The sequence below is a fragment of the Xenopus tropicalis genome, chromosome 10 (genome assembly GCF_000004195.4).
Source record: "Xenopus tropicalis strain Nigerian chromosome 10, UCB_Xtro_10.0, whole genome shotgun sequence".
NCBI lineage: Eukaryota > Metazoa > Chordata > Amphibia > Anura > Pipidae > Xenopus > Xenopus tropicalis.
This window is the reverse complement of record NC_030686.2, coordinates 23,315,505-23,329,474: the sequence shown is the minus strand read 5'-3', so window position 1 is coordinate 23,329,474 and position 13,970 is coordinate 23,315,505. Positions and strand designations below refer to the sequence as shown.

At 37.2% G+C, this 13,970-nt stretch overlaps 2 protein-coding genes across 12 annotated transcripts in view; one reads left to right on the top strand and one right to left on the bottom strand.

Annotated features, from left to right (window-relative positions):
* The window catches only part of utp18 (UTP18 small subunit processome component), a 28,334-nt gene extending 19,564 nt beyond the window's left edge, over nt 1-8,770 (bottom strand). For 2 of the 6 annotated variants that reach the window (XM_031894091.1, XM_012971778.3), the window contains exons 1-7: nt 8,488-8,609; nt 7,569-7,807; nt 4,991-5,112; nt 3,750-3,845; nt 3,239-3,309; nt 2,366-2,460; nt 1,669-1,794 (exon numbers count right to left, since the gene is read on the bottom strand). In XM_031894091.1, coding sequence (XP_031749951.1) covers nt 1,669-1,794; nt 2,366-2,460; nt 3,239-3,309; nt 3,750-3,845; nt 4,991-5,112; nt 7,569-7,793 — 735 coding nt within the window. In that variant the 5' untranslated portion in view covers nt 7,794-7,807; nt 8,488-8,609. 6 annotated transcript variants of the gene reach the window in all.
* An 85-nt stretch (nt 8,771-8,855) lies between these two features.
* mbtd1 (mbt domain containing 1) overlaps nt 8,856-13,970 on the top strand; it is a 43,477-nt gene continuing 38,362 nt past the window's right edge. For 4 of the 6 annotated variants that reach the window (XM_012971639.3, XM_012971637.2, XM_012971638.3 and 1 more), the window contains exons 1-5: nt 8,856-9,063; nt 10,890-11,091; nt 11,788-11,921; nt 13,669-13,783; nt 13,862-13,944. In XM_012971639.3, the coding sequence (XP_012827093.1) occupies nt 9,043-9,063; nt 10,890-11,091; nt 11,788-11,921; nt 13,669-13,783; nt 13,862-13,944 (555 nt within the window). In that variant the 5' untranslated portion in view covers nt 8,856-9,042. The remainder of the gene's footprint in view (nt 9,064-10,889; nt 11,092-11,787; nt 11,922-13,668; nt 13,784-13,861; nt 13,945-13,970) is intronic. The other 2 variants (XM_031894037.1, NM_001006741.1) reach the window with 2 other exon arrangements.

Sequence of the window (13,970 nt, the reverse complement as noted above, 5' to 3'; positions counted from 1 at the left end):
AGATGTGCGGTGACCATCTTGATCAAAGATGCAGAGCAGTCTAAGCTGTCTAAATTATTGAAATTTAACCATCGGCAGCATAAGAGTTTTTTTTATGTCTTTGATAAAAAGTTCTGCTTTATTTGAGCACTGTAGTGACTTAACTGAGCTCAGGAGAGGAGGTTAGGAGAAAAAAAAATACGAGCAGACAGCTAGAGCCGAGTTTTTATGGGAAAAAGCAATGCTCTCTCTTCATTGGCTGTTAGAATGGAAGGCGTGTTTAGTACTCTGAGCTGAGAAGAACTGAGCATGCCCAGGAGCCAAAAGCCATAGAAAATTCAAGAGGAAGGGGGCTGAGTGGGTTACAGGAGGAGAAGGAAATCTAAGTGATTAAGGGGATGCTGCAGCGTTACTATTAAACACTGGACAACCATAGTAGTAGGTATTATAATAACTTAATACGCGCCTATGTGCAAGTGAAGAAAACAATATGTGAAACAATGTGCAAAAGAAAAAGAAAAAGGGAAAAAAAAAAAAAAAAAAAAAGAAGACACTAACAGAGCGGTAAGGAAGGGAGGCTACCCACTTGAAGGAAAGTAAGTTCCCAGCTGGAAAATTTTACATACACACCCTGCTCACTATTACTTGTATTTTTTTTTTTTTTTAATATATATTCTTTATTTTCATTTTTCAAATATAAACACATAAACCAGGGTGACATACATAGAAAAAAAGGGTGGGGGGACAAAAACATCAATGGTCTGTTGCAGTTACAGTGATTTGCATATTTACAACATTTTACTTGTATTTTTATTTTGGTTACCTTATTATACTCATCTCTTGCATTTAGTTTAGCTATGAGAGGGGGATTCTGTTAACCCACTTTCTGCTGGATCCCTAAACCACTGTTCACTTACCTATATCCAATAAATTATCTGTAGTAAATGGGAATGTTGGTGGATAGAATCTTATGACTCTCTATACCCCTTGCAACAATCTATTCCTATCCATAAAGGGATTATAACCTTTGTCCTTTAAAGGCGTTAGAAGAGCCTACTAGACCTTAAAGGGATTTTGGTCCGTGTATTTTTTAAGGGTGTTTTAAAGAGCTTTTTAAAATGTGATTTTTATATTTAATGCGCTTTTTATGCTTGATAACCTTGTATATATACATTATTGGTTTTACTTTTTATAATTTTATGTTTTGTAATTTACTCCGGATATTGTATTGATTCTGAATATAAGCAGACTAAAATAGAATTTCTGAGTGACTTTTTACTATATTCTGAAGTGTGTGAATTTCCACGATGAGCTCCAACTCCTAGTAATTAATTGTGGCAGGTACCGAAATATTTGAAAGAGGCTGTTTATGGATTAAAATGTGTGTGTGTACATGTCCTTTAATGGTAATGACAGGCCACAGTCATGCAAGCTGTAGTGACAAAATGAACTTGTGCAGCTTTAAGTGCACAATAATTGCTTTTGTTGGCAGTTACAAGCTACAAAGGCTTCTTTTTAATTAGCCTGTGCTCTTACTATGCACCTTAACAATGAGAGAGAGAGAAACAAATGTATCCAAAACTTTATTATCTGAAAGAGTTTGAAGTATGCAAAATATTCTTTTCCACCAATTCAATTTTGAAGAATGCAAAAAAAAGTTGCTTTATAAACTTAAGTTACATCCCTTACCTGGAATAATGATACTGAACGGTCAAATCCTGCTGTCATGACAACTTGTGCCAATGGGTGAAACTGGACAGTTGTTAGTGGTACCCGAGACAACCTCTCATGGTTTGCATTAATGCATTTTCTTATCTGTAATAATTTGAAACAGTTATTTCCATAAAACGAAAAAAAAAAAAAAACACATACAAGGAAGCAGTTGCATTTTATAAGCAGCTATGGAGGACATTAAAAAATACATAGTGGCTAAAACTGGATGGTTTGTTTTCTGTGGAACAGATGCTCAAAAAAAGCCTTTAAGAGTAAAGCTGGCAGAAATGCCCACCTAAGGTGAGTGATATCGGGCTAATTCGGTCCTTTGGCCTAAGGGCCGAATTAAACTGGCGGGCATAGGAACCATCTGATAAAAAAATCAAACCTGCCCAATTTTAGGCTAGGTCTCATTCAGAAAGGCCATTGGGGGTGCCCATAAACGGGCAGATAAGCTGCTAAAGGACCCTAATTGGCAGCTAAAACCTGCCTGTGTATTGCCACCTTAAATCTGCCCATGTATGGGTTAATTTCCAATGGCACATCAGCAGTAACTTTAAAATAAGAATTCTTTGTAAGTTTATTGCAGTGAATGAAAAGACAGCAACATAAATTACTTCTAGTTACACAAATTTAGAAAAGAAGTATTTAGCAACTTAAAATGTAAACTCACCTGTATAACACCTTTAGAAAGGTAACTTGATTGGCTCAGTAAATTCCCAGTCTTACTCAGCAAATTATCGTCATTTTCTTCTTCACTTTCTTCATCTGCAAGAGAATATTGTATATTATTTATGAGAAGTTTATACTATACTGGTCTGTTTATACAGAGAAAATATAAACAGACTAACAGAACAGGGCAAAATGAACTGGATACGAAATTCCCACTGAATGCATTTTAATTTTTTTTACATATCCTTTTACCTAAATAAACCTTTGATGCAAGAGCATCACTCAAATTCTGCAATATCTGTGCTCTGGAAAGCAGAATTGTTTCATAAATGGTTGATCATCCAACCTCTACACACTGGGGCACTATCTGAATACAGTGTGTGCCATGCTAGCATGGGTTTTTCATGGCATTTCAGTTTCTTTCCACACTGCAAAAACATACACTCAAGTTAACTGGCTCCTGAAAAAAATGACTATTGTGTGTATGAATGGAAATGTATAAACTCCATTGGGGCAGGGACAGATACAAATGACATAACAATGTACATAAAGCTGTATTAGTTCCAAACACTATACTAGTTACAGAGCCCCTATATCCCAACTCTGCATACTTTATAGCTTATTTGACACTCTAGGCTATAACCTGGAAAGTGGTACAGCTACCTTAGGCAATAAAACACCAAAATTGGGAAAAGATACCTTTGTGGATTGTTAAAACCCCATATTACCTTTGTTTTAGTTGTTTAAGTATTATGGGTGTATTATGGGTGTCAAAACTGAATAGAATCTCTGTATCATATATTTTGATAGTTTAAACATATTAAAGGCTTATTATTATTAAAAACACACATTTACACCAAGAACATTTACTTGCCTTCTTTTGATATCCTCTTCTTACTGCCTTGGCAAGCCCAAGAAGGTACACCCCCCATTGCTTTCTGAAACCTTTTGGGAGAATAACAAAATTAAGCTGAAGTAAATAATTTCAAATTCAAAGTACAGCTAGCATTCTCTGGTTTTGAGCTGTTTTAAAAGGGGCATGGATTTGTGAAAGGCGGGTTTACAGAGTGCTGGTAAGGCCCATCTAGAAAATATTAATGATTTAGACATGATAACAATGTATAAATAAGGGGTTCACATAATGATCTCTCTAATGCTTTATTTAGCAGTAGGTCATGGGCAGCAGACACATGGGCACCGATTCCGATTAGAAGCAAGGAAGTTCAGTCTAAATATTTGAAAAGGGTGGGGGTTTTATTTTCTTGGTTTGGAGTGAGTGAGGAAACACAGGGTTATTGAAGATGGTAGGTTATATATAGGCATAAAGGGTTGAACTTGAAGGATGTGTCTTTTTACCATGTTACTATGTGTAAAATTGAACTTACTGTTCTTGTAGCCTAGCTTGAAGCTTTTCCTTGCTAAGAGCCGTCTCAGTTTTACTTTTCATGATATCCTTACGATATCGGTGAGTCATCTCAATACTAAAGGGAAAAACACACATTATTGCAATTGTCCATAAATAAAAAAACAAAACAAAACAAGAAAATACTATTTCACAAAAGCAACTAAAGGTCCACAATAAGGCAGTGCATCAACAAATTATACTGTTAAAATGCTCAATTAAATGGTATGTGGCTTCTCTGGCAATAGAAAAACTTTTCAAATGCTACAGTAATCTGTCAAAAGGATGGATCTCTAGCCCAGACTGCTGGCCTCACCAGTTTAAGTGCTGAGAACAGAGCATAGTGTTTATTACCAAGACGCTGTTCTGCCTGCAAATTCCAGAAAATCCACCTATTCGTACTCTCTACCATTGGCACCTCTTAGCTGCCTTACTCCACTACAGTACTGCCTCTCTGGCCCACTTCACAAGCAGTGCATGTTTTCTCCAAATCATTTCCCATCCCAATTATTAAGCTCCTGTGCCACCGTCTGATCAGTCCTCTGCATTTAATTAATAGATAATAAAAGAAAGACACCTTTCTGTGCTATTAGCTTAGCAAAAACAGTTCAGCTTACAATGAACAATATTATATATTGCAGCTTTTTGGCAGTTCCCGCAGTTGAATACTGCCTGTGCAAAAAGCTTAGCTCTGGCAGTCAGCATTATTTTGTCAGCATTATTTTGTTTACAAATCTATTTTAGATCAGTTATGATGCTACTTGACATATAAGGAGGAAATGACTATATATCTTTTATTACAAAATGTAGAGTTTGGTCATTTCCCTATGGGACCAAAGTGTAAATTATATCCTTATAAACAGTGCTTAGTGATGTCATCAGGTATTACTGGAGCTTAGTTATGTAATTTCTGTCACATGACTCGCTTGTATATTATAATAAATAAAGTACCCCCTGTTGTAAAGTATGAGGCTATTAGAAGTCACCTCAGAGTTCCATGACCTTTATAAAAGCACTCTGCCTTCAGCCTTGTGCTTTTATATAGTCATGTAACTACTCAGTGACTTATAAGATCCCTATATTTTACAATAGGGGGTACTTTATTCACTATATTATAGCATGCACTAAAGAGTAAAAACTTTTTTTTTTTTTTTAAATAAATTTACGTTGACATTTAATTGGTATACTTTTACATGTAAGTATCACGTTCATAAACGAACTCACTTTTCTTCATGCTCATCTTCCTCATCCACCCAAGCTGGTTTCCTTGCCAGAGGTGCTGCATTCTCACTCGTCTCTTCTTCTGAGTCGCTTTCTAAAAGATCTCCACTTACAGTATGCCTTGCCTAAAATAATTTTAAAATAATATTTTTCAAAAAAGTCTGAATGCTCTACTAAAGGATCTTGAGACTATATTGGTTGTTTATGGGGATAACAGCAGATTAAGATACTTTACAATGTAAAAGATTATTAAAGGGGATCAACTCATGTGTAATATGCAATAAGTGTTCCACTGAGCACAGGAAATGTGTGGTTGGTAAGAAAGTTTACAATTCAGGACTGTGCTCTAAGTACTATGATCTTCTCTCAATTAAGGGCTGCACACTGGATTACAAAATCCAAAATCTTTATTTCATATGAAAAGATTTCTAACATGCTAGGATTGTGCCTAAAATAATATCAACAGGAGTCACATAAAGAGGTGTGACATGCTGTGTAATATCTGTTGAACTTTCACAGAACACTATGGGCCTGATTCACTAAAGGGCGATAAAACGTGCGCTATTCTTATTGTGCGCTAAAATTTTTACCGCCGCTTAATTTTGGCGATTTTTCGCACGATTCACTATAAGCATACTCGCGCTTTTTTACGCGCGATATTGCAAGCGTTATTTAACTTGCGAAAGACTATTTCAATGCGGTATTTGCCTGTACATGCGCTAAATTACGCGAATAATCGCCGAATATGAATGGTAGCATAGAAATAGTGTATAAAAATTGTCGAAGCATATAAATGGTGTATATAAATATTAGCCACATATAAATAGTAGATGCTTATAAATAGTAGCCACTAGTGATGAGCAAATGTGTTCTGGTTTCTTTAGTGAAAAATTAGCAAATCTTTCGAAAGATCCCCGAAACGGATGTGCGGTGAATTTTTGCGTGGCGAATTTTTTCATGCGTTTTGCCATTGGCGGATTGTTTTGCGAAACGCATAAAAAAATACACCGCGAAAAAATTCAACGCACGTCCAAAAATTCGCTGCGAATCCATGCCTGGCGAAACATTTCATCACTTGTAGCCAAATAGAAATAGTTGCGCAAATGAACGCACGCCATGTTAGCCATACACGCCAATACTTGCGGAAAATTACTGTATTAAAAATGAACATTTTGCTGCAAACTGGCGGCTGCGTCACTCTGGGGGAAACACAAACTTGAATAAATAACACTGTAAGTCCATATTTTATTGCAAAAAATCATTTACTGTACTTTTGTATAATTTTTTGCCTGCCTGTTGTAGGTGTTAATTTTCGTATAGCCGAATGCGATATTTAGCGCGCAAAAGTTATAGTGAATCATGCGATCGTATTCTTTTCAGCGCGGAAATTAACGCAAAACGGTAAAACTAGTGCGAGAAATACCCCAATGCGAAAATGGCGATTTTTCGCACGCGATAATACTATGGTGAATCGCGCGCAAGTTATTTTGCGTTTTTTAACGCGAAAAAGCGTGCGATAATTTTTATCGCCCTTTAGTGAATCAGGCCCTATATATTTAAACATGAATATAGGTTGATATCCCAATATACTTGATTACGGTAGTCCATTTAAGTACATAAGACTGACATCTGAAAGTTCTCATTTGAATGATGTAAAAGTATAACATAACTGTATATTGGATTTTGATAACTATTCATCTCTTATTATAGTTAGGTGTAAGCGAGGGGCCCCTCCTTGAGTGGTAGTTGATCAGAGTTTTATGGGTTAGGGTTTTTAATTGTGCTGGCAGAAATGGATAATAAAGAATTATGTTATTTATCACATTTTACTTCTATGATTGTGCATTATTGCCTTTAAGGTTACCAAGTGCCTTTTGTCTTTTTAAGTATATTACCCAAAACAGACCCCAACCACCATCTGTAAAAACAGGAAAACAACTGGTCAATAAAGCAAGCCCTTTAATCAAACTTATGTTAGAAACATAAGGAACACAGATCAAATTTAATCAGATTTGGACTCCGTGGCTTGAAGCAGGACTGTGTTGATCCTACAAAGCCACTCCAAAATTAGATGTATTATCCCCTGTTTAACCCCAATGAAATCCTTATTGTCTTGTCCGCTGGCTAACTGGTACTCACGCTTATGCATTCTGAAAAATGTTTGGCATAAAATTAAAAAATGTTTAAAGAATTTTGATATACAGATAGTTATATTCAATGCAGGTGTCAATCTGTTAAGCAATCCCCAGTGAAGAATTTATTAAATAACATCAGACCCAGGACTGGAGCTGGGAGCCACCTGTACTGATATCCCAGCAATCCTCACACTACTGCACATGTGCAGTGTCCAGGATGAAGACCAGGATTTTGACTTTAGAGTTGTGAATTTTGTATTACTGTGCTCCTACTCTACTAAGACAGCACAGAAGATATCTAGGGCAACAGGATGGCAGCATGGCAGGAATAGCACCACAGGCCGATGAACTTTTCAGTGGACAGAAGATCCATTCTGGGGTGTAAGGTCGGAGATAGATTCACTGGTGGGGAAGCCTAACACATTGCTATTAGAGAGTACTATTACCTTTGAATGACCAATAAGCTTTTCCACAAATTCATCTTCACCCCCAAAAACTAATTCTTCTAAAATCGTATCTGTCTCTGGTTTGTCTGCCAAAGCCTTTAAATGTTTGGTCCTCAGCTCCTCCTCCTCCTTCATGTTTTGCTCTTGCTCTGGAGATTTGTCTCTTCGCCTTTTCTTATGGGAAGTCTTCTTTCTTTCATTTTCATTACCCTCGATAGAAAGCATTTCCACAGCAGAATCTGTAAAACCAGCATAAATAAAAAAACATTAAAGTTATAAAAACTCATTTTAAATTATCTAAATACAAGCCATGTTATAAATTGATACAGAGCTAATGTTTACTCAAAAAGTTCAACAAAAACATAGTAGTTTCTTAAAAAGTAACCCAAAGCACTTTCAGATTAGTCCCTGTGGCAGCACAGATTTACCACAAGTAACTAATCTCCCCTAGTATGCCATCTTCCAGTTGCTAATACAAACCAGCCATGTTATAAATTGATACAGAGCTAATGTTTACGCAAAAAGTTGCTAATAGGTAATAGTTAAAAAGTTGCCTAGGTAATTTGGACCTTAGCAACCAGATAGCTGCTAAAACTCCCAACTATATTGCTGCTAAACAAAACTAATGATATAATAATAATAATAAAAGTCATTGCAAAGGTTAACTACCAGTTCTAGCAGAATGCCCACATATGAAATACACAAAATGAGAGGTGAATGCTGGCTGCTAATCTGTATTCTTCTAAAATAATAACTGATCACTTCTGCAATAGGTGTTTTTATGAGTGAACCGTATTTTTAAGAGATACAGTAGTAACCGTATCAATCTGGCTAGTTTGCAATATACAATATACAATTCCAAAAAAAAAACCTGACGGCAAAAATAGAAATGCTTAGCAAGTAAACAGGAGGGACGTGCCTCTTGAGTCTCAACAACGTGTGCAAATGCCAATATAAAACATGCACAAGACACCGTTTTCTTTCGCAGATATAAAGCTGAACGTTCCACTCACTGTGCCCAACGCACGTGGAACTTCCGGTGACCTTTGCCCTCTACAACCCGGAAATACATGTTTCTAGCGAAAGAGACGCAGCAAGATAATTTACCTTGTACCTTTCGAGTGTACTTAAACTTGTATATCCGAAAAAGCCCTTACTGCACCGCTACGTGAAACAATCCGTTTTTAGCACTTTCCGACGTTCTAAGTACTTCCGTAATAGCTACAAGCCACCGGAAGCCACGGCACCCGAAACGTGCCAAACTAGGTTATTCGCGGAGGCACGGCTCTTACTATATAAACCCGCAGCCAATTGCTGTAGGTTTAGCGTTGCGCCTGCGCAGTAAAGTGTTTCTGGTTTTGTTGATATTTTGAAGGAGTTCATTGTTTTGCTCTTTTTTTAGTCTCTATTTTCTTGGATTGTCCCAGCCCGCTGACAGCGGGGGCTGCATACACGATTTCCTCATGAGGGACTAATGGAAAAGACCAAGGATCTGGTAAGTAAAGGGCACGGGGTGTATGGAAGTGCTGCTGCCCTGGCTCTTTTGTTGTCATTTCTGTATGCAACGAGGCCTTGTGGTTTCTGGGAAGTGAGGGTAGTTTGGGCTGGGGCCAGGGTACCGTGCGTTTGGAAACCGGACAAAATGTGTTTAACACTAAGCCTCATGTACAATAAAGTCCTTAAGAAGAGGGTATAGCAAGCCAGCAGGATATAGGCATGTTAAACTCAACACTCCAGCTCTCAGCCTGACTGCTGTTGGTATGCTTGCACTTTCTACATGTACACTCATGATGCTCAGTAAGGTAAAGGTAGGGAATTGGTACCAAAGCCCAACAGATAGGAATTATACACACCTTCCATCTCATTTGCCACTTTGTTGACTTAGTAACTATTAAAAGTAAAGTTATGCCTATGTGTTCATATATGGTGCATTCCACACAATAATTCAGCAACGCATGCATAGGAGCTCAAGTTGCTCTTGAAAGTGTATTATGTTGTGCATTAGGCAAAAAAATAGGCAGACTGATGATCAGTGTGGGAAGTAATGAAAGGCCTTTGTGTGCTATACATTTATTAGGGGAATTCATAAATATAACGTCTGTTTTACACTAATTTTGTAACCCATTGTCCCTAATCTGCAAATGCTTCTGAGCAATTAGCAGTTTAATGTTTTGGCAACCTTGCCAAACAAGTGGGTCCCATAGCTGCTTCCACAGAGTGTAATAGAAGTTCTTTGCTGTGTGTGAGTGTGTGATTTATGGTTATAAGGCACTAACCTGACACTAGGGCTGAAGGCTAAAAGACAGTCTTCAGTTTCACTGTGGAAGCAGTTTATTTTGTTTTCAATGTTGTTCTTTGAATTCTCAACTTCCAGTCTCTGCACACAGCCCTGAACCAGGCTAACAATGTGGGTTCCAGCTATCAACCCAGCCATTTGTTTGCCTCTTCTGTGTTGGTTCATTTGTATTACCTATCTGTTATTATTAGAAGCCAGAAATTGTTAGAATATGTAAAGATTTTTTTACACACTTTTAAATAGTGCATACTTATTTCATTTGTCAGAATCACATATGCTAGTCAAGGCTAAAGTCTGTGTACTGTACTAGTGCATTATTAAACCTTGACTGTTGTAGTTATGTTGTAGAGCCAGTAATTCCACAAATCAGTAGTTCAAAATGATGCTGGGTTTTGTCGCTTTCTTTATGGGAATTGAGATTGGCATTGTCACCTGGTAATTAAGAAGATGCTTGATGCCAATAGGGAAGAAAGGATGGGTTTTATTTTATTCTTTTATCCTGTTTTATTCAGTGAGATGTTCATGTAGAAATCTTTGTGTTTGTATCCAGTAATGTTGCCTTAAGGTTGCTTATGTAGCTAAACTAGTCAAACTAGAAAGGCAACCAGTTCTTGCAGAGAAGGGGAGGATCCTAGACCAACCTACCTTTTCTGAAGAACAAAATCGGCATATTCACATGGGATTTTTTTATTGTAATTATCGCAATGAAAGCAAAAACAAGTTGCTATGGTTTCTGTGCTAGAGCGATATTTTGCTTCTTCTGCTTCCCATCAATCTCCATTAAACATTCATTGCACAGAGCCATTCCAGAATTACTCAACCCAGTATGAGTGTCTTTTTCCTATAATATATGTAAGAAAATACAGGTTTGCATTTTGGCCCCTGCTGAAGTCTTTCCAGTGAAGGAAAGGTTGCTTGGGGCAGAGAATATAGCAACTAGAAATCCATCTAGAAGTTGGGTTTGGTAACAGCAACCAAAGCTATAAAGTCAATTGAAATTCCTTTTTTCTTTTATACATGTTTAGGCTGATCTTTCTTCACTTTCTGAGAGAAAACGTCGGGACTCATTCGGAATGTTTGACGGATATGATAGCTGCAGTGAGGACACCAGCAGCAGTTCCAGCTCGGATGAGAGTGAAGAGGAAGTCGCCCCCTTGCCATCCAGTCTGCCCATTATCAAAAACAATGGGCAGGTTTACACATACCCAGATGGCAAATCAGGAATGGGTATGTAAAGTGATTTTATGTTCAAAGAAAAAGGGATATGTGCAAATGATGAGCCATTTCTCTCAATGTGCTCTAGTTGAAGGAACAGTGTTGCCCTGCACTGGTAAAAGTTGTCTGTTGTTGCAGAAACGCTTCTGCAGTTTATTTAAACAAAGCTGCTGTGTAGCCATGGGGGTAGCTATTCAAATTGAAACAGGGCTAAATGGCACAGGTTACATTGCTATAACAGTTAAGCTCTGTAAAACACCATTGTATCTTACAGACCTCATCTGCTGTGCATTTTCTCAATTGCTCAGCTTGAATTGCTTCCCCCGTGGCTATACAATTGCAAACACACAACTTTTACCAGTGCAGGACAACAGCACATTATATTTTAATTACTTTAAAACACTTTTTAAATTGTTGATGTTTCTTTAAAGCAAGTTGTAAAATTGCAGTAACAACAAAGCAAACTTTGCTTCTCTCTGCACGTACTTTTAATACTTACTGGAAAATCAATGTAAATAATTATTGTGAAAACATTTTCACAGGGAAAATTATTTTATCAAGTTCAGATTTTTCTTTCTTTTCTGTACACAAAAGGAAGATGTATTACTCAGTGTTGTGTGCACTGCAGAGCTATTGGCTTTCTTTTTTAATGTTTTACAAAGTTTGAATGTAAACATAACTCCTTCATTTGTTCCTTTACTAAATTAGCAACGTGTGAAATGTGCGGAATGGTTGGAGTCAGAGATGCCTTTTATTCTAAAACAAAGCGGTTCTGCAGCGTCTCATGCTCGCGGAGTTATTCCTCAAACTCCAAGAAGGCGAGTATTCTGGCCAGACTTCAGGTAATCCATATCGTATAGGTGGAGTTTTTGTTTAATTTATTTTAAACTTTTCCCCGCCCATCTTCTCTTGTAAACCAGCTCAAACTAAGGTAGCAGTTTCCTGTATGTTATTTTTGTTTCAAAATTTTGTTTTCTAGAAAGTTGTCTTATGGTAACATAAAACAATCCAATGTAATGAATATATTAATATTAGTATTGCTGTGGGAAGTTTATTTGACTGCCCTGCAGCTGAAACAATATGCAGAGCAGATAAGTGGTTGGAAAAAAGTTCTGACTGGTGGACCTGTATGAATAATTACGCATTAAGTGACAAGGAAGAGGTAGATGGTGAGAAAACCTATTGTATTTTAGTGAGCAGTAACAAAACAGATGCTAAAAAAAAAAAAAAGATACTACTGTTAAATACAATTTACACTACAGTAATTCCAGATGTTATATATAGGATAGGGTGCCATCTGGAATAAATTGGAACATCTTAAAATATTGTTGCATTAATTTTTGTAATTTAAAACCTTTAAAGAAGTAAACTGAGATGGAAACAGCAGATCTCCATGACTGCATTATGTTTAATTGTCTGTTTTTCTATGTCTAAAACTTTGTTATGCAGCACAATAGCAGAAAGTATATTAAAGGAGGAGGAAAGGCTTCATCACTGGTGACAGTGACTTTAATCGCTTACTTAAACCCCTGGCCAGTGGAAAAAAAAATACTGCACCGGCCGGGGTGTATGCAGGTCCTTCTTTGATCTTCGCACATGCACAGTGGAAAAGCCGACTTTAACCAAAAAGCAGGCTTCTTCGCTCAGCTGCACAAGCGACGGCCCCAGAATTCTGAAGAAAGCAGACAGAAGGAAGAGGAGTGCACACTCGCATATACCCCGGGCCGGTGCAGTTTTCTCCTAACAGGAGTACCGACCTGGGGTATTGAGTAAGCGATTACAATCAGTGGGGGTTGCCTTACATTTGTCACTGCCCAGTGATTTTGCCTTTCCTTCTCCTTTACAGGCAGCATGGTAATTTGGTAGGAAGATATCTTGATATTAAAGAGCTTTTCTGCTTGTATTAATATGGCTTAAATGCAATTAGTCTAGTAATTCTAATGACGAACAGATTTTAAAAGGAGAATTTTAAATACACATATTTAAAAAGCAGGTCTTGTTGTCCCATGCTACAATGAAGAGTACAAAACGATGTACAACTTGATATCTGGACAAATTTCAGCCAGATATCTGTCAGACAGGTTGCCAGGAGGGCTCCTTATATGGGTCAATAAGCTCCTGACTGAGTGTTTAAGTTTTGGGATTTCTACACTTTTTTTGAATAATACAGCAGTAGTGGATTTACTTCTGTCAGGTGCCTCAAATGATAGAGATTTTTTCCATTTCATAATAAAATAACTTTATTTTGCATGTCTTTTACCACCAGTGAAGGGAAATGATTCCAGAGCAAGCTTACATTTGGGGCAGGTTTATCAAAATGGTAGTTTAGAGCTTAATAAAACAAAAAAAAAAAAAACATAAAAACTCACCCACACTCTGTTCATTATGGGATTTTCAAAAGCATATTTATATTGGTGAGAGTTAGAACTCGCCATTTGGTAAATACGTTTGGGAAAATCCTGTAGGAATGAATAGAACCTGGGTAAGTTTTTATGTATTAAGATCCAAACTCACGTTTTGATAAATTTGCCCTTTTTAATGTTTTTGATCTGATCCATAAAAATTCATATGTTTTTCCTTCTCCCGTAGGGTAAACCACCTACAAAGAAAGCTAAAGTCCTCCAGAAGAAGCCATTAGTTGCTAAGTTAGCAGCTTATGCTCAGTATAAAGCTACTTTGAAGAATCAGTCAGTAAACAAAGCACGTAGGTAGACCTTTATTATATTTTACCATAAGGATTTACTTTATGCTCCTGTTTGGTAACTTTTTGTTTGTCTTGCAGCTGTCACTGTGGAGGGATTTAGCTGGGGAAACTATATCACTAGCAATAACACTGCTGCTGCTCCTGTGACTTGTTTTAGACACGTAAGTAGGAATGTTTAATGATCATG